This window comes from Somniosus microcephalus, chromosome 8, assembly GCF_052327205.1.
Source record: "Somniosus microcephalus isolate GS21.2 chromosome 8, FLI_Smic_1.0, whole genome shotgun sequence".
Lineage (NCBI taxonomy): Eukaryota > Metazoa > Chordata > Chondrichthyes > Squaliformes > Somniosidae > Somniosus > Somniosus microcephalus.
Window position 1 is genome coordinate 221,759,350 of NC_140994.1, and position 21,246 is coordinate 221,780,595.

At 45.0% G+C, this 21,246-nt stretch overlaps 1 protein-coding gene across 1 annotated transcript in view; it reads right to left on the bottom strand.

Annotated features, from left to right (window-relative positions):
• LOC147114117 (gamma-aminobutyric acid receptor subunit beta-2) overlaps positions 1-21,246 on the bottom strand; it is a 437,828-nt gene that overhangs the window by 13,887 nt on the left and 402,695 nt on the right. The window contains exons 6-7 of the mRNA XM_085995734.1: positions 14,798-14,935; positions 1,854-2,006 (exon numbers count right to left, since the gene is read on the bottom strand). Coding sequence (XP_085851860.1) covers positions 1,854-2,006; positions 14,798-14,935 — 291 coding nt within the window. The remainder of the gene's footprint in view (positions 1-1,853; positions 2,007-14,797; positions 14,936-21,246) is intronic.

Consider the following 21,246-nt stretch of genomic DNA (forward strand, 5'->3'; position numbering starts at 1 on the left):
AGCATAGATCTTGTCTGTTGTGCCTAAATGAACTAACCAATAACAATTAACAGAAATAAAGAATTCTGCATAAACTCCCAGTTCTTGCACTGAGTAAACTACACCTAAGGTTGTCATGATAGGAACGGTATTTAGGGTACATCAAAAAACCTGGAGGAAGCAACACACATTGGCCTTGAAATTCCAGGATGGGAGAGTAGGTTATGGGACGATCTTTTGCCTAATCCCCAACATCAGAGGAGCATGTCAGGGGAGTTCATAGAAACATAGAAGATAGGAGCAGGAGTAGGCCATTCAGCCCCTCAAGCCTGCTCCGCCATTTAATGAGATCATGGCTGATCATCCAAATTCAGTACCCTGTCCCTGCTTTCTCCCCATATCCCTTGATCCCTTTAGCCTTAAGAAATATATCTAACTCCTTCTTGAATATATTTAATGAATTGGCCTCAACTGCCTTTTGTGGTAGAGAATTCTACAGGTTCACCACTCTCTGGGTGAAGAAATTCCTCCTCATCTCAGTCCTAAATGGCCTACCCCTTATCTTTAGACTGTGACCCCTGGTTCTGGACTCCCCCGCCATCTGGAACATCCTTCCTGCATCTAGTCTGTCTAGTCCTTTTAGAATTTTATAAGTTTCAATGAGATCCCCTCTCATTCTTCTAAACTCCAGCGAATATAAGCCCAATCGACCCAATCTCTCCTCATATGTCATTCCTGCCATCCCAGGTATCAGTCTGGTGAATCTTCGCTGCACTCCCTTCATAGCAAGAACATCCTTCCTCAGATAAGGCAACCAAAACTGCTCACAATACTCAAGGTGTGGTCTCACCAAGGCCCTGTACAACTGCAGCAAGACATCCTTGCTCCTGTACTCGAATCATCTCGCTATGAAGGCCAACATACCATTTGCCTTCTTAACTGCCTGCTGCACCTGCATGCTTACCTTCAGCGACTGGTGCACAAGGACACCCAGGTCTCGTTGCACTTCCTCTTCTCCCAATCTATTGCCATTCAGATAATAATCTGCCTTCCTGTTTTTGCAACCAAAGTGGATAACCTCGCATTTATCCACATTATACTGCATCTGTCATGCATCTGCCCAATCACCCAACCTGTCCAAATCCCGGGCTTATCCAGAAAACTCATGCCAGTTGAGATCCAGAAGAGCGGATTGGCCCTGAACAGGCCATTATTTTTCTAGTCTATTTCAAGTTTCAAAAATCATTGTCTGCATCTCAAACAGTAGTAGAGAACTCGCTACAGTGTTGAAAAGATTGAGCTGGTATCTTGTGAGAGTATCCTGAGACCTGAGCATCAAGTTTGAAAGTATAGCATTTAGGAAATAAGAATCTTGCATTTTGTGACAATGTTACTGAATAACATGTAATGATCACAAGTAACACAAGTGGTTGAAAGTCTCAATCAGAAAACTACCTGGCATAGGTCCCAAATTGAAAAGATACTCTAAAATGACTTAACCTGGCAGTAAGTCTGTGAAAAATTCTCATTAGATGGTTAAAATATTTAAACATTTAAATGATTAAACATTCTGTCTGAATGTTTACATAGAACTTAGACTGGATGTGCTCCACCAGCAGGTTGTTATTACAGGATTTAATTCTGGAGCAGGTTGAAATCTGGGTTAGGTAGTGATCATACAGAAATAATTGGTCTTTCGGTTCAACCAGTGATAAACTGTCAATGTTTCCAGATCATAGTTTGCATGATTAGGGATCTTAATTATTGCTCCTCAAAATCATTTCCTGAGTGAAACACACTATACTAATGCAGCACATGAGAAAGGAATAAATAACAATAAGTATGCTAACCTTCAAATACTTAAAAAGTCATACCTAAAGCAACTCGTGCAGCAGATGCATCATAATTAATCCAGAAAGACACCCATGAGAGGATGGTGATCAGGATGGAGGGCATGTATGTTTGCAGAATGAAGTAACCAATGTTTCTTTTAAGCTTGAAGCTGAGGGAGAGCCTGGGGTAGGATCCTGGAAAGCAATATTATATAAATATTTTAAGCTTTGGCAGTGAACAGAATGTTATGTCTGTCATAAATAAGTGCATAGTATTTCATTCCCAACAAGCAAAAAATAACACACATTTTTAACTCATTGATGTTCTTAAAGTTTCCCAGGTTGTAAACAACGTTACTTATGCTCTAGAACTAGCCGGGCCTCTAGCCAAGCTGTTCCAGTACAGCTACAACACTGGCATCCACCCGACAATGTGGAAAACTGCCCAGGTATGTCCTGTACACAAAAAGCAGGAAAATCTAATCCGGCCAATTACCGCCTCATCAGCCTACTCTCAATCATCAGCAAAGTGATGGAAGGTGTTGTCGACAGTGCTATCAAGGGGCACTTACTCACCAATAGCCTGCTCACCAATGCTCAGTTTGGGTTCTGCCAGGACCACTCGGCTCCCGACCTCATTACAGCCTTGGTCCAAACATGGACGAAAGAGCTGAATTCCAGAGGTGAGGTGAATGACTGCTCTTGACATCAAGGCAGCATTTGACCGAATGTGGCATCAAGGAGCCCTGGTAAAATTGAAGTCAATGGGAATCAGGGGAAAAGTCTCCACTGGCTGGAATTATACCTAGCACAAAGGAAGATGGTTGTGGTTGTTGGAGGTCAATCATCTCAGTCCCAGGACATCGCTGCAGGAGTTCCTCAGGGCAGTGTCCTAGGCCCAACCATCTTCAGATGCTTCATCTATGACCTTCTCTCCATCATAAGGTCAGAAGTGGAGATGTTCGCTGATGACTGCACAGTGCTCAGTTCCATTCGCAACTCCTCAGATTATGAAGCAGTCCATGCCCCCATGCAGCAAGACCTGGAGGACATTCAGGCTTCGGCTAATAAGTGGCAAGTAACATTCGCGCCACACAAGTGCCAGGCATTGACTATCTCCAACAAGAGAAAGTCTAACTACCGCCCCTTGACATTCAATGGCATTGCCATCGCCAAATCCCCCACCATCAACCTCCTGGGAGTCACCATTGACCAGAAACCTAACTGGACCAGCCACATAAATACTGTGGCTACAAGAGCAGGTCAGAGGCTGAGTATTCTGCGACAAGTGACTCACTTCCTGACTCCCCAAAGCCTTTCCATCACCTACAAGGCACAGGTCCTGTACAGGAGTGTGATGGAATACAATCCACTTGACTGGATAAATGCAGCTCCAACATCATCCAGGACAAAACAGCCCACTTGATTGGCGCCCCACCTTAAACATTCACTCCCTCCACTGTGGCTGCAGTGTGTACCACCTACAAGATGCACTGCAGCAACTCGCCAAAGCTTCTTCGACAGCACCTGCGACCTCTACCACCTAGAAGGACAAGGGCAGCAGGTGCGTGGGAACACCACCAGCTCCAAGTTCCCCTCCAAGTCACACAACATCTTGACTTGGAAATATATCGCTGTTCTATATCACTGTTCTTTCATTGTCCTTCCCTAACAGCACTGTGAGTGTATCTTCACTACACAGACTGTAGCGGTTCAAGAAGGCAGCTCACCACCACCTTCTCAAGGACAATTAGGGATGGACAATAAATGCTGATCTTGCCAGCGACACCCACATCCCAGGAACGAATAAAAAAAAATACTTCATCAGTAATTACTGAAATGATGGATCCCTGAGTGACATTTAGAAAGTTAATAATCTAATTGGGAGTAAGGTGACATAAACAACAAGGCTAAAGATCGAACAGTTCATAGCCAACATCTGAGGCCAGAATTTAGTGCAGCTATGGAGTCATTCCCTGCTATCCATAATTTTATGCTGTGTATGTTTTCATGTTTTATGTCTTTTATTTTTTGCTAGTAATTACTGCTAGTAGGTTCCATAACTGTTATCATGCATAATCTCTTTGATGTGCAATTAAACTCAGAAATAGTATTAAAGGAATAATAACAACTTGCATTTATATAGCGCCTTTAATGAAGTAAAACATCCGAAGGCGCTTCACAGGAGCGTTATCAAGGGCAGCACGGTGGCATCGTGGTTAGCACTGTTGCCTCACAGCGCCAGGGACCCGGGTTCGAATCCGGCCTCGGGTGACTGTCTGTGTGGAGTTTGCACATTCTCCCCGTGTTTGCGTGGGTTTCCGCCGGGTGCTCCGGGTTCCTCCCACAGTCCAAAGATGTGCGGGTTAGGTTGATTGGCTATGATAAATTGACCCTTAGTGTTAGGGGGATTAAATACGTGGGGTTACGGGGATAGGGTGGGATATGTGTTGGTGTAGGGGTTACGGGGATCGGGTGGGATATGTGTCGGTGCAGGCTTGATGGGCCGAAATGGCCTCTATCTGCACTGTGGGGTTCCTGTGATTCTGTGAAAATTTGACACCAAGCCTTGTAAGGAGATATTAGGTCAGATGACTAACTGCTTGGTCAAACAAGTAGGTTTTAAGGAGCGTCTTAAAGGAGGAGAGAGAGATAGTGAGGTGGAGAGATTTAGGGTGGAAATTCCAGAGCTTTGGGTCTAGGTAGCAGAGATCTCGAAGGGTTGTAGGGCTGGAGGAGGTTGCTGAGATAGGGAAAGGCAATGCCATGGGGAGATTTGAAGGCAAGGATGAGAATTTTAAAATTGATGTGTTGCCGGACCACAAGCCAATATAGGTCAGTGAGCACAGAGGTGATGGGTGAATGGGACTTGGTGCGAGTTAGGATACGAGCAGCAGAGCTTTGGATGAGCTCAAGTTTATGTAGGGTGGAAGATGGAAGGCCAGCCAGGAGAGCATTGGAATAGTCAAGTCTAGAGGTAACAATGGCCTGGAGGAGGGTTTCAGCAGCAGATGAGCTGATACTCCGAAACATATTTGTGAGCCTTTCAAGAGGAAATGTTAGATATTGGGAACAAAATAACATTTCAGCTCTGATAAGTTATTTTATTTTCTAATAATGTAATCATGAATATTAGGATAGTCACAGGCATTAGTCTGTTTAAATAGAATATACAATTGCCAGCAATGTTCACTCATAAGGCTGATTATAACCAACTTGTGATATTAATAACACATCAGAACATCAGAGTCATAGACATTCTGTTTATAGAGCTTCCTCTGTAAGAAACATGTGATTAGCACAGTTGTGAAGACTATACAATTTATTTAAGGGGGAGCTTTAACTTCCAGGTGGTTAGCCGACGTGCATGCAGACAGTTTGGGAGGTGCAAATCATTCCTGCTCCTCTTGGACCCACAAATAGCATCCAAGGTGGATGCTCTGCCCAGTGGGCTGCACAAATGGCTTCAAGGTCTTATCTACATGAAGCTCCCGCCTGAGTCAGGTGTTCACCTCAGCCGCACGGCATTAAGAAAACCCCAAAGTAAAAAAGATGGTAAGTGCACTGTTTTGATTTTAACTCCCACACCACCCAGTTTCTGCTGGTTGGAGGGAGAGAAAATTCCCCCTTATTAGTCTCTTAGTAAACTTCCAAGAAGATACAACTCCAGAAATTTCTCCTTTATCTTCAATTGAATAAAAAATCCAGAAGTCTAACATTACAACCTACATTATGTAACCCTAAGCAGTGACATTCATAGAAGAAATCTCCATGGTCCCAGCAGCATTGTGCACAGTGGAGTTGATCTTATGGGGGAAAAATTGGGTTGCTTTGCGCCTCCCGTTAGTGCCCTGGGGTGGGGGGGCGCTAACGAGGCGCAAAGCCCCTAGCGCCTGGACATGGTGCCGCTAACACCTCCTGCAAAATTCAGCGGGAGGTTAGCAGCGACGGTAGCTGGTAGTGCCCCGCAGCGCTGCGCCTCCGGCGATGATGTCATCAAAGTGCGCAGCACCCCGCTCGCAAACTTCAGTTGCGCCCCCTAACCTACCGCCGGACGATATGTCCGACAGGGTCAGGGTGGCGTTTTTGTGGCTGCGACAGGACAAATTAAAGAGCAGGTGCCAGGCGGCCATTTTTTTTGGGCCACCTGCCAGCACCAGCCCCCTTTCGCTTCCTTATGCAGGGTGCCGGACGCAATCGATCAGCCTGGTACTCCTCTTGAGTGCCGGGCTGTTTTCCCAGCACCCCGCTCCCCGGTGGTCCAGCAGGGCCCCTTCCCTTTAATCAGGGGAGGGAGGCCTGTAATACCGCTGCACTATGTGCTGACACGCGTGGCGCTGTTGCATGTAGCGCCGCGATATTGAATGATAGCGCCCCAGGAAAGAGGGGGAGCACTTCCAGTAGCGACCGCTCAATTTACGGCGCGGGGGCGCTAACTTTTTCAGGGCTAAAAGTAGCGCTCTGGCGAAGTTAATGCCCCAAAGGGGGCGTAACCGAATGTTTCCCCCTATGTGTCTACACTTACCATTACAACCTACAATTTCATTTTTAACCAGATTTTCATCTAGTTCTGGCTCTTAGGAGTTTTACATTCAGCTTCACTTACGTATCATAGAGTCAAAGGGCTGGATTTTACCAGCCCTGAGGAGGCGGGTGTGGATGCGGGACTGCTGGGAAAATCCCCAAAAATGGGAGTGGGTCCCAAACCCGCTTCCAACCAATCTTCCCGGGAGTCGGGTCCCCGATTTGCGCAGGGTCCCGACTCCTAGAGGCGGAAAGAGGATTACAGCCACTTAACTGTCTGTTAACAGGTAGTTAATAGGCAGTTAAGAGGCTTTTTCCCATTTTTCCACTGCTGCTGCGGGCTTCCCGACGTCGGGGAACCCCGCCAGGGTAAGTGAGGCGTGATGTGTGTCTACTGTAGTTTTTGTGTATATATGACAGCTGCAGAAGTGGTTTAAAGGATTCAGTGGGACACTGGTGAGTTGCAGAGGTAAGGAAAAGTTATGAAAGTAATTTTTAATGTAGTTAGATGTTTCTGCAGGTGACATGCTGTGAAGTGTTTGTGTAGGCTCATCTCATCGGGAGAAGTGACAGGTGGCTTCTGCAATCTCAGCTGCAGCTGCCATCTGTTTTATCCTAAGGAGAGTGTAATTGGAGAGTCTGGGTACAAGGGCTCACCTTTGGATAGTGAGTGTCAGTGTTTGACAGCACCTCAATGCTGTCAAATCATCTGTCAAGCAAGTGTGGTGCATATGCCTTTAAGAAAACCGGTAGATGAAGCGTCATCAACTGACGTCATCTGATACCGGCTTTACCTTAATTTGCCGGCAAGCCCGCAGGGCAGGCTGAACAAGGTCAATCAGGGGAAAATAGCGTCTATTTGTCAGACGTCGCTGGGGGTGGGACCCGAAACCGAAAGGCAGCAGTCCCGCCCCCAACGTGCCTCTTCAGGTAAGATCCCGGCCTTAGAGTCATAACAGCACAGAAGGAGGCCATTCGGCCCATCGAGTCCATGCCAGCTCTCTGTAGAGCAATCCAGTCAGTTCCATCCCCCGCTCTATTCCCATAGCCCTGCAAGTTTATTTCCCTCAAGTGCTTATCCAGTCTCCCCTTGAAAACATTGAGTGTCTCAGCTTCCACCACTTCCGTCAGCAGCGAATTCCAGGTCATCGCCACTCGCATTTTCCTCACATCCCCCCTGTATCTCTTGCCGAAAACCTTAAATCTGTGTCCCCTAGTCATGTTACATGGCTGACTGTAAAATACCCTTGATAATATTGAATAAAAAAAACCTTAATGTGTTAGATTTTCTCCTTTGCATTAATGAGTCAAGTTCTTAAATTAAAATTTTAAAAATCTACATTTGCCTACTGATTATGGCCTGAAATGGTAGCCATGTTTGTACTCTATTGCTTGTGTGCAGCCGGCAGAAGTTACAGCGGCGGACTGGAAGCTGCTCCGAAAAATTCCCGGCAAATCTCACTGTCAATATAGTGTGATGCGAATGCAGGAACCATTTTTCCGCTAATATAGCAGACAGTAATTTATAGCCAACTATGTGTTGAGGGATAAATTATAAAGTATTACTACACCTGTTAAACTACCTCCCTGCTACATATGTCAGGATTTCAGCCGCCCTGAATAGATTAAGTGGAGGGTAGGAAGAGGGGAAAGAAAAAATTGCAAGCTTGAATGATCTCTTATTGAATGCTTTTCCAAATAACGTGATACACAGACAAGACACGATTAGTAGTGAGTCCTCAATAGAGAACTGCTGAACAGTGCCCTAGAATTGCATTCATGCAAGATTAATTTAGACAGGTAAGTTTTGGGCAAAAAATGGATAGGCTGTTGCTTGAAACTGTTTTACAATGTTGAGACAGCAATGAACCAGAAAAAATATATAAAGCTAGTTTCTATGTCTGATTGAGTATATAACATTTCCATTCAGTTTGCAAGGAAAATAGGATTGGAATACATTATACTGAGCTGTTTTTCTGAATATATAAGTCAATTGCAGTTTGAAGCAGGGCTTATCTGTTTGCAGAAGCAGGACCATTTTTGTGCATGGTCAGAGGAGATGTATAGCAAAACTGGCAGAAGAAATGCACATCTATCCAAATATCAGCCAGTACGACACAGCACTTCACCATCAAGTCCTTGAGAAATGTCCTTGTCTTTATACATTTGAAGATTGTGGGGGTTTAGAAGGGACTCAATTTTGTGTAATTGATATTTGTCTTGCCTCTAGATCAGAAGGTTGTACATAAGAAATAGGAGCAGGAGTAGGCCATTTGTAGGTTTGAATCAAAAGTCCCAGACCAGGTCTTGAGTGTGTAATCTAAGCTGACACTGCAGTGCTTGTAGAGGTAAGTATACTACTGAGGAAGTGCTGCATTGTTGAGGTTCGGTAGTTTGGTTAAGGTGTTAAACACAGGAGCCGCTTGTTCGATTCAGATTTTTCGAAAGCCCTGATTTAAACTCAGAGCAAGAATCAGGCAGGTGGTGGAGTGAGGCGATCGGCAGCCCCCCACCCTGACCGTGGCAGTGTGAGGTCCAGGAGATTTTATCTACCAGTTGCATGCCCGAAACCGGTGGGAAGTAGCAGTTGGCTGATGGGCAGGAGCGTAATTTTGGATGGCAAGAATTCGCCGGCTGGCATCAAAAGAATGGTTACCAACACTCAGGTAAGTCACGGGCAGGAGGTTTTGGAATGGTCTCACAATTGGGAAGGAGGGCAAGCTCGGGGCAGGGAAGCCTAAACTTTCTTCGTGGAGCCCGGAGGAGCACTTCTGCTCCTCCTGGCCCCACAGCAAAAGTAAAAAAACTTACTTATTTGGACTCCTTATGGTCCCAGCTTCTCTTCCCACTAACTTCACCTGGCGAGAAAGCCACAACAGCTTTCCCGCTGAAGCCATTAGTTAAAATTACAGTCATTGGACCCCAATCTGTATATTTGAAGAAGGCCCTACCTGTTTCAAGTGGGTATCCTTGCTGCCTGCTTAGAAGAACAGGGTAAAATAGAAGTCAGTAGGAACAGAGCGAGATGTAGGCGGGTATGTCTCTCTGCTGATTTTAACTGCCTGACCACCTGGTTTCCATCGAGCAGGTAGGGTTAAAATCATCACGTAAACCTTGCGTTTTCTTGCTTCATGAAGAAAACAAAAATGTGATGGGAGATTTAATAATGTTTATGAATTGCAGACATTGTAAAACCTGTGGAGCTCGATGGAACAAATTAGGTCCCATTTAATTTGCATAATTCCACAGCACTGACAGCAACAGAGAATCATGTGGAAGGAATTATAAGTTGCAATCATGACTTGCATTTACTAGCTGGAGAAGGGCTGTACAGGTCAGTGTTGGAAAAACTGTGGAGTTGATTTTAATTGTTCCCACTGGGTGAGAAATGATTGGCCACGGGTTGGTCGCCTGTTTTACACCTGCTCGATTTTCCTTTCCATTAAAGTCCAAGAAAATTTACTATCTAGTTCAGGACATTCCCATTTATTTATTAGATTTCAGTAAACAGATATCCATTATTCTTCATATAAACCACTTGAATACCTTGATTAAAATCCAGCCTTGCAATCAATCCTATATATATGAAAGATAAACTATACAAACAACTCCAAATTAGAATTAAAGTTTTACATCCGATCAATTGTGCAATTGGCCCAAGAAGATTATATGTAGCCCTGGTAAGCTTCTACCTCTGCAATCCTTGTGGTGAAGTAGCTCCTACAATGGTGTTAGGTAGGGGATTTCAAGATTTTAACCCAGTGACAATGAATGAATGGTGATATAGGTTCAACTCAGGATGGTGTGTGGCTTGGAGGGGAACTTGGAGGTGATGGTGTTCCCATGTACCTGCTGCCTTTCTCCTTCTAAGTAGTGGAGGTCACAGGTTTGGGAGGTGCTGCCGTAGAAGCCTTGTGGCGTTGCTGCAGTGCATTCTGTAGAGTACACGCTGCAGCCATGGTACGCTGGTCGTGGAGGGGGTGGATGTTTAGGCTAGCAGATTAAGTACTGGTTAAGTGGACTGTTTTGTCCTGGATGGTGTTGAGCTTCTTGAATGTTGTTGCAGCTGTACCCATCCAGGCAAGTGGAAAGTATTCCATCACATTCTGGACTCGTGCCTTGCAGGTGGTGCTGAGTCTTTGGGGAGTCAGGTGAGTCACTTGTCGCAGAATACCCCACCTCTGACCTGCACTAATAGCCACAGCATTATGTGGCTGGTCCATTTGAGTTTCTGGTCAATAGTAACCCCCATAATTATGTTGGTGGGGGATGCCATTGAATGACAAAGGGAGGTGGTTAGTCTCTCTCTTGTTAGAGATGTTCATTGTGTGGCACAAATGTTACTAGCCACTTATCAGCCCAAGCCTGAATGTTGTCCAGATCTTACTGCATGCGGGCATGGATTACTTTATTAGCTGAGCACTATAATCATCAACGAATGGCCCCGCTTCTATCTTTATGATGCAAGGAAGGACATTGATGAAGCAGATGAAGATAGTTGGGCCTAGGACACTGCCCTGAGGAACTCCTGCAGTAAGGCTCTGGAGCTGGGATGATTGGCCTCCAACAATTACAATCATCTTCCTTTAAGCCAGGTATGAAGAAGAAAGAAAAAAAGACTTGCATTTATATAGTGTCTTTGAGATCTCATGATATTCCAAAGCACTTTACAACTGTTTGAAGTGTAGTCACTGTTGTAATGTATGAAATGTGGCAGCCAATTTGTGCACAGCAAGTTCCCACAAATAGCAATTAAATAAATGACTAGATCATCTGTTTTTAGGTGTTGGTTGAGAGATAAATGTTGGCCAGGACTTGGGAAAACGCCCCATCGCTTCTTCGAATAGTGTTGTGGGATCTTTTATGTCCACTTGAGAAGGCAGATGGGGTCTCAGTTTAATGTCTCATCCAAAAGACAGTACTCCAACAGTGCAGCACTCCCTAACTACTACACTGAAGTGTCAGCTTAGATTTTGTGCTCAAGTCTCATGATTATGACTCCAACGACTGGAGAGTTTTCCCCCTTATCCCCATTGACTTCAGTTTTACTAGAGGTCCTTGCTGCCACACTCGGTTGAATCCTGTCTTGATGTCAAGAGCAGCCACTTTCACCTTACCTCTGAAATTCAGGTCTTGTGTCTATGTTTGGACCAAAGCTGTAAGGAGGTCTGGAGCCAAGTGGCCCTGGTGAAACCCAAACAGAATATTGGTGAGCAGGTTATTGGTGAGTAAGTGCCCCTTGATAGTACTGTTGATGATTCCTTCCACCATTTTGCTGATGATTGGGAGTAAGCTGATGGGGCGGTAATTTTACAAATTGGATTTGCCCTGCTTTTTGTGGACAGGGCATACCTGGGCAATTTTCCATATTGTTGGGTAGATGTCAGAGTTGTAGCTGTACAAGTACAGCTTAGCTAGGGGCATGACTTGTCTTCAGCACTACAGACGGGATGTTGTCGGGCTCGTAGCCTTCGCCTTGTTCAGTGCACTCAGCTGTTTCTTGATGTCATGTGGAGTGAATCGAATTGGCTGAAGAATGGCATCTGTGATGGTGGGGGCCTCAGGAGGAGGCTGAGAAGGATCATCCACTCTGCACTTTTGGCTGAAGGTGGTTACAAATGCTTCAGCTTTTTCACTCAGGTGTTGGGCTCCACTATCGTTGAGGATGGGGATGTTCATGGAACCTCCTCCTCCCGTTAGTTGCTTCATTGTCCACCACCATTCATAACTGGAAGTGGCAGGGCTGTAGGGCTTTGACCTGATACTTTGGTGGCTGTGGGATCGTTTAGCTTTGTCTATAGAAGGCTGCTTTTGCTGTTTAGCATGCATGTAGTCCTGTGTTGTAGATTCACCAGATTGGCACCTCAGTTTCAAGTACACCTAGTGCTGCTCCCAGCATTTACCTCTACATTCCTCATTGAATCTGGGTTGGTAATTTGGCTTGATTGTGATAGAGGTGCAAAGATGATGTTGGCCCATGATGTTAAAGATTTTGATGGTATACAATTCTGTTGCTGCTGATGGTCTGCAGGTCCTCATGCATGATCAGTTTTGGATTACTAGATCTGTTCTACTTAGCATAAAATGGTAACGCAAGATTAGAAGATAGAGGATGTCTCACAGTGGAGACGAGACTTTGTCTTCATAAGAACTGTGCGGTAGTCACTTCTACCAGTGCTATCTAAGACAGCCACATCTGGCACAACTATGCTGGTGAGGACGGGGTCGTAAGTTACTTCCTCATGTTGGTTCTTTCACCATCTGATGCAGGCCGAGTCTGGCAGCTAAATAGATCAGGGCTTGGCCAGCTTGGTCAGTACTGGTACTACTGAGCCACTCATGTTGGTGGGTTGAAGTCCCTTACTCGGTGAGTTCTGCACTTTTACTTCCCTCAGAGCTTTCTCCATAGATATTTAAATAGAGGAGTACTGATTCATGAGTTGTGGCAAAGATGGGGTGTGGGGGTTAGGTGGTGATTCGAAGGAGATTTCCTTGATCTTGTGTGACCATGGGGTCCAGAGACAAAGTTCAGGGCTCCCAGGGCCACTGTCACTTGACTGCATATCATTGACCCCACAATCTTTGTTGGGTCTATCCTGCCCGTGGGACAAGACAATCTACAGGGATAATGGTGGAGAAGACTGGGACATTGGCTGATAGATACAATTCTGTGAGTACAATTATGTCAGGATGTTGCTTTCCTAGTCTGTGGGCTAGCTCTCTCAACTTGAACATCAGCCCCCAGATGTTGGTGAGGAGGACTTTGACTGGGCTGAGATTGCCTTGGCCTTATGATGCCTGGGTTAATTGTCAACGGTCCGGTTGATTTTCTTCTTCTTGAACTTTGTAGTTATTGTTTATAATTGGATGGCATGCTAGGCTATTTTAGAGGACAAGAAGAGTCAATCGCACACGTAGTATGGTACTGGAGTCACATGTAGGCTAGGCCAGGTAGGCAGGCTGGCTTCCTTTCTTGATTGATATTGGTGAGCCAGTTCAGTTTTTACGACAATCTGGAAGATTTCATTTTCATTTTCTGGGTTTGGCTCATAAATGACCAGATTTATTGAATTCAACTTCACAACTTTCCATGGTGAGATTTGCACTCATGACCTCTGGGTGGCTTTTAGGTCATCTTTTAGATTACCTATCAAAATGAGAGAATGAATAGGTAGCTTGCTTGCAAGAGTTCCAGTTGTCATCACCTAAGATCTAGAGCTTGGCAGTGCACAAGACGAGTCAAGGTTGATGTGCTCCCTATTGTCGCTTTCTGCCTGTGCACGAAGTGCTTCATCTCCACTTTGCGCCTTTCCCACTGATGCCTTGGCTAATATGGAGAATCTCCAGGGGTGAATCTGCATCGTATCACTTTGGGGTATAATGCATTCACGACATACATTGTTCCATCAAGAAGCTGCAGGTACCAGAAGGGAACAAGTCGAGCTGGTATGAGAGCCACACCCAGTTAGAATGGGAATGTGGTGAAATGTATATCCAAGCGGGACAGCCTCAGTAAAGTAAATATCCAAATATTTTTTGATTTGTTGTGCAACTTACAATTTGTACATTTATTGTGCAGTACTTTTATCATCATTGTGGCCTAGTTAAGAATTGGCTATGACACAAATTAGATGACAATAAATTAGATGGATGTTATTGTACTTTTAGTACACCAGAAATTAATTCGTAAAAATCAAACTCCATAAAAACACATGTTATACACATATTATAGGTAATGTGCATTTTGTTATTTTTTTCTACTTTTTTCCCCCATTTCCTTTCAATTTTATGTAATTCTCTGGAGTTTACAACAGCAACTCTGATTCAGAATAGTGAAAGATTTAGAAACTGCATGAAAGTTCACATTTATACGGTATTATCATGGTTCTCTATCAATTCACTATAGTATAATGAAATGTCCCAAAACTAATTCATTTATTTAACTATAGTTAATCACTCAGCTGACTCAACTATGAACTGTAGCTGTTTTCTAAATGTGTGCATCCTGTGATGTACTAATAGGACTGAAATGCCAAACAGAGCTGTCACACTGCAGAGGGATTCAGTCATTTCTTCCTAATATAATAAAACAACTGCAAAGCACAGAATATTGGAGCTATGTACTGAGACTGATCATATTTGCAACATCACTTGTATTACAAGCAATGAAGATCTAATTACTGTCTATCACTTTGGTTTGACTGGTGAAAAGCATCTCCAACCTGGTTGTCTGTTCCTGAAATATTAGATAATATTTTTGCATACATTTATATACACTCACACCTCATTATTACAAACTCACAATGCAGTTTTTCTTATTAGGGTCTGTCTTAACTATGTTTGATGTCTTCTTTGACTATAAAGGGGCTGGAAAAAACATTTGTGATTTCAAAGTGGTTTGTAACATCATGATTTTGTACTAAGATTCCGTTGTTCATATATACATATTCATTGTTAGATACCTGTAGAGAAAACAACATTCTTGGAAATTAGGTGATAATCGACAATAGAAAACTGTGGTAACTCAATCTTCTCCACTCCAGTCACTGCTCTTTCACCACCACGCCAGTAGAACTCAATGTCATCTGTAGTGTATCCATCTGGAAGAAAATGGGAAAGTGAATTGTTGGGGAATGAATGCCATCTATCACTTTGAGCCATAATCAAAATTCAAACACCCACCCCTACTTCTACGAATAGTATTAGATGTTTTTGTTATTTGTAACCCTTCAAACTCAGCAGAAAAGTAGTTATTTGAAGGCAGCTCTACTTCTCTTCACAATTTGAGCAACATTCTCTTCACAGTTTGGACTACATTTGTCAGGCTTTTGCTGTTGCCTAATCTGTGGTTGCTAGGCAGTCTGCACTAGTGGTTGAATAAATTTTAATGATATATATGAAATCGCTTGATTTTAGCTACATGCAACTAATTAACCCTGTATACCAATATACTTTGGTATGTTATTGCATACAATGTGGGGCCAACTATTACAGACTGCTACTTTCAAGGAATGCAGTATATTCTAAGAAATCTGTAACACTACAACTTAGGAATTACTGGTACTGATATTATTGGACAAACATTTAGGGGATAATTTTAACTCCCCACGATGGGCAGGTGGTTAAATTTGAATAAAACGGGAAACCCGACCACAATTCACCATGAGCACGCCTTTAACCGGGGCCGTTCTGGGGTTGGTCGACAACCCGCTCTGCAGAGGCGGGTCGGTAATTATAATATTTAAATGAGACTGTGTGCCTCAGATTTCGTCATCAATTTGAATTTAAAGGCTGCAAGCCGGGTATCCCAGGGCTTGGGAAGCCCTGCAGCTAAAGGGAGACGAGAGCTGCTGGCTGCAGCAGGTCAGTCCTTTGCTGCTTGTGGTCCAGGAGAAGCAGAAGTGTTTTCCCCTGGCTCCTCAAGCAAACCTGCCACGATCTCTCCCTTCCAAGCGATCGGCCGATGACTCCCGCGATCTCTCTTCCCCCCCCCCGCGATCCGAGCCCATCCCGCAGCGACTCCCAATCTTTTCTATTGCTGGTGACTGTCCCCAGCGGTCTCTGGCTGCTGCCTTGTAGCACAGGTTTCCCTGCTTGACAACCAGCCAGCCTTCAATTAGGCCAGCTTTTGGGCGGCAAATGGAGTAAAAAGATTCTAATGAGGTCCTGCCGTTAAATTCGGCAGGACCTCCACGTTCCCAGCATTTCCGTACGCTGACAGATGCCCCTGCTCTCTCCCCGCCAATATCAAGGCCTTAATGTCTTATATAGAATATTCATTGGTCCACTATTTTAGTGCAGCCTTTAAACCATTAAAAATAAATCGGTGAATGTTGAATCTACTGTCACTGTCAGATCTCTAAAGTAGTGGACAGACATGCCATGTGTGCACCTGTTTTCGGGCCAAATCGGCACAGCAGGAGTGCGCGCCTCATTACATCTGTAGGACAAGACTGTAAAATTGGTCGAGGGCACTCATTATAATTAAATAAGCAGATTGCCATCGTTGGTCCCAATGTTCATTGGCTGCTCATCTCATTGGGGCCTTCAATTCCCAGCTGTCCAGACGCTATTTAAAGGCAGTCAGTATCTTTGAAGGGGAGGTGCACTTTGGTTGTTGGGAATTTCAAGGCAGGAGAAGCAGAAACATCAAGGAGCCGTCACTTTTCCAACACTGAAATGGAGATCGTGGCAGAGGAGGTCGGCAGGAGTAAGGAGATCCTCTTCCTATCATGCTGCAGAAAGATAGCTCAGCAAAGTGCTGGGCAGGAGTGGGCAGAGATAGCAGAGGATGTCACCACCAAGAGCATCGCCTCACAGATCTGGCTTCAACGTAGAAAGAGGTTTAATGACATGACCAGGATTGTTAAGGTAAGACTCCTACTCCGATCTCGCACCACTCTCTACAGAACCCTGCACTACCTGAAGTCTCAGCACTCACTCCCCTTCCCTCCCCCGAGTACTAACACTCTGCTTCATTCACTGCAGCACAATTCACCCTTTCTGCCCCTAATGCATCTCTTACTCTCCTCACTAGTACCGCCTTCACGTCCTCACACCTGACACCTTCACCTTTCATACACCAGTACGACTATTCAACCTTGATGTGCACATCCTCAAACCATCTCACTAGGTGAGCACTAACATTCTCCCTTCTTTCTTGCAGGAAAAACTGGCAAACAATAGTAGAAAGGAGGCAATGACAGGAAGAGGCAGAGCACTGATTCAGGTCCTCTCTCCACTCGCACTGGAAGATGGAGATCATAGGGATGTGTTGCAAATAGCCAGCTTGGAGGATGTATCCTGCAGGGATATTTTTCACTCTGCTGCTACTTCCAGCAGCCACTCGTCTATCTCATTATCCTTCACACTAAAACCTAATCCCTGACAGAAGTCATGAGCCAGGTGTAGAGAGGATACCCCGTCTCCAAGGCCTGATACCCACTGCTCTAGGTCGAAGACAGGGGTGATTAAGGACTTCCGTAGTATGAAGACATCATGACTACTGCCAGTATACCAGGTGCAGACCTGCATTATTTGCTGTCTTTGTTCACAGACCAGTTGAACATTCAAGAAGTGGAACCCCTTCCCGTTATAAAACATGGCTGTTGCACGATGGGGAGAATGCTGTGAAATGCATGTGCAGTCCATGAGAGCTTACACCTGGGGAAATCCAGCGAGCTCTCTCCTCCTCCTAAATCAGCCTCTATGGGGAAGGTAATATATTGCTCTCTACTTGCAAAGAGGGCATGTCAATTGCTTGATGGCCATATGGACAGCAAACTGACTGGTGTTGCTGATGTTACCTGTTGTAGCCTGGCATAGAAATTGGAGGCCAGTTACCGTAATAGCCACAGGCAGTGCTGTGCATGCTCTGCTGCTGAGTGCCAGCTGTTGCTGCAAAAAGTGACACAGGCTCCCTGAGGAAGCAGAGATGCCAGACATACTGCTCCTCAAGTTGAGGTAGGAGATCCTACTGCAGAAGACCCACTTGCTGTAAGCCTCCTTCATCCTGTTTAGGCAGCTGCGGATGAAGAAGAGCAAGGGCCAGCAGTTCTGCCAGCTGCCGCAGCTCTGCATCAGCAACTAATCAATGAAAGATTTTACTGAATCATCCTTTACCCCCCAACACACTCAACAGTTCCTTCTACCTTCATGAACACTTCTTATACCCAGCTGATTAAGGGCCTAATCTTGAACATGAATATCAATGCAAAGAAGATGAAGCAAAGCAGCAAATTGGTTGATCACAATTCATTTCATGTTTGTTTACAGTGATGCTTGAGAACTAAAAATCAACATTATGCAAACCCATAATGCCTGTTCTCTTTTGTTCATTTGCCTAATCTGGTGCTCCTACAATATGCTTCCCCAGTGGCAAGTATGTGAGGTGGAAGGCTGTTGAACTTCCACTGAGAGCATTTGAGATGGCCGTGGTGAGCTCTGGCCTTAGTGGGCCCAGCTGCAGACTGCATCATCTCAGTGGTTGCGGACAGTCTGGCCCAATTGGATGTCTGGCCTCAACACAGGTACTACTTCTGAGGCTGGCAGGGGAGCAGAGATGCTGCCGTCCTGAGGAAAAAACAGCATCTGCCCCTATGGTGCCAATGCCACAGTTATAGGGCTGCATCTCAGCACTCACACTGCTCTGCATGAGAATAGAGTCCAGGAGTGAGGTGACACTTTGGATAGTTTCCATTATGCTTTGAAAGCTAGCGGAGATGTGGGAACCCAGAGCAAAGATGAAAGCAGTCTAAATTCCATCAAAACTCTCAGAGCGATCACCAGAGGCTTCAACATTGTGGGTCTTGCTGCAATGTCCACATGCTCCATGGTTAATTACATTGTCTCTATGCCCCTCTGGAAGAGCCCACACAAGTTGGAGTTGGGATTCGTCCACGCTCCCCAACAGGCTCGCTGGCAGTCAGTTCAATGCACTGATAATTTGTCATGCACAACCATTAGACTTCTTCTATAGGTTGGGCCCCGGAAATAATCATCTGTGTCCTCTGCAGGAAGCTTAGGATGTGAGCTCATCCTCTGGTGGGCTGATTCTGGGGTCTTCCTATTCCGCTGACCAATACAGGCCCCTCTACACTACATGGGGGTGCCTTTTTCTGAGCTGGTGCCTGCAAGAGTAAAGTCGAGTGATGGAGTGTGCTCCAAAAGGGGTAGCAGTTAATTGCAAGGATAAGCGGAGAGTTGAGAGGTCAAAGCAGGACCACTTTGTCATGCAGAGTGTGTATCAGGACAGCTTTCAGTGAGAAGAGATAAAGAGGGTAAGGTGGCCAAATATCCAGCAGAGGGTGTCTTTCAACCTCCAGTTGCAACGCTCCTGACCCACCTCCTGCCCACAATAAACACAGTGACCTCCACCAATGGGTAGAGGACATGGATGAATGATCTCCCTCCTCATGTCTGTTATACTCCCCGTTGTTGTGTTCCAGCTTGTCCTGCAAGAAGAAAGGGAGTGTGTTAGTGTGTGGGTTGGTGAAAGTTTGTGAAGATGTGACTGCCAGGATAAAATAATGTTGCTGGTACATGAAACATTGCACAAGTCTGAGGAAGTGAGAGGTGAATGGAATGATTTTGAGATCAGTATCAGGTGCAGAGTGTGCTAATAGCAGCAGAAGGAGGTTGAGTTAAGTGTGCCCCTGTGATTGGAGGAGAGTGAAAAGAGGGGCAGGGAAGGCTTGTTACTACAGGGCTACAGGTGGTACAAGGCTAAGAAGAGAGTAAGAGAGATAGGAGTAGGAGTCTTGCCATAGCAGCTCCAGAAAGAGCATTGAATTTTTACTGTCATTGCAGCCAGGTCCTGGGTGCAATGCTCCTGGTTTTCACTTGCTTCACTATCTCTGACTACCGTTGCCGTACAACTTGCCTAGACACCCTTCTGCCATCAGGAGGAAAAAGCAATTCCTTCCTCCTGGTGACATCCTGCACCAACACCTCCAGCATCAGAAAATCGGGGGGGGGGGCTCTTGTTGCAACACCTGTGCTTGCTTTTTTCACTGTATAACGGTAAATCAGCACACAGCAGCCAAAGTGCACCTCCCCTTTAAAGAGGTGCAGGTTGTCTTTAAATGATGTCAATGATGCCCAATTTCCTATCTATCCAATCAGCGAACTGCCAATCAAAACCGCAAGAACTGTTGCCAGCTCTCGCTGACATAATTGTGCACGCACTTTCGACGTGATGCTGATTTTTGTGCCGTTTCCCAGCGGTAAACCAATTTCTCAGCTATAATTTCTGATGTTGGCCATGCCATTAGACAAAGGTGATTTTTTGCAAAGTGGGAATGGGAGAAATCTAGGCCTACTCCTATTTGCCTCTTCATGGCTAGCTGAAGACCCTTTTTAATGGAGCATGTCTGTCATTTTGGCTGCATAGCGAAAGAGTAAAGAAAAAAGTAGGATAAATTAATGTTATTTGTAGGAAAAAGTCTCTTAAGGATCATCATTACAGTGCCCATACCTGTTATGCAGATACTGCTAGCTTCCAACATTTTTACACTGCATTGCTTCATATACACATGAAATTGTTAGCGTCATTGAATTTTTATCAACTACTTTTCTTGTTTTAATGGCTATTTCAATAGCTATTTCATTGGATAAGGGGATGGAATTGCAAAAGGTGGTTTGTTTATTATTTAATCATCAAAGTCTGGAATTTGTTGTCAAAATATACACTGGCGGCAGCAGCGAGAGCGAACCTGGGTGGAGACTGAGCGCGGAGACCGAGGATTTAAGGAGCGGGGAGAAAGAGTGGCCCAGACTCACCGGCGGCAGCAGCGAGAAGTAAAATGTAATCGAAGTGTGACGTCACCAGAAAGCAGGTAAGTGATTGGTTGGTGAGTATTTCTTTTTTCCAAACTTAATTTTTGTGGTTTATAGTTTCTAGGGTCTCTGTTGTGTAGCGGGGAGTGCTAGTAAACAAGGGCCCTTGAGTATATCATTTAATTGTAGTGTAATTAGTGGTATTAATTTGATTTAATTTAATTTGAATTAAAGGGTAAGTCATGGCAGCACAGCTCGGCCCCGTGGCATGCTCCTCCTGCACTATGTGGGAAATCAGGGACACTTCCTGTGTCCTTGGCGACCATGTGTGTGGGGAGTGTATTGGGCTGCAGCTACTGACAGACCGCATTGCGGCGCTGGAGCTGCAAATGGATACATACTGGAGCATTCATGATTCTGAGGACATTGTGGATAGCACGTTTAGGGAGTTGGTCACACCGCAGGTAAAGGCTGCACAGACAGGAAGGGAATGGGTGACCACCAGGCAGAGTAGTAGGAGCAGGCAGGTAGTGCAGGGGTCCCCTGTGGCCATCCCCCTTTCAAACAGATATAAAGGAAACTCTTTTTTATCCGAGATCGGCGTGGTGCCGGTTTATCAAAAAGTCTGGATTAC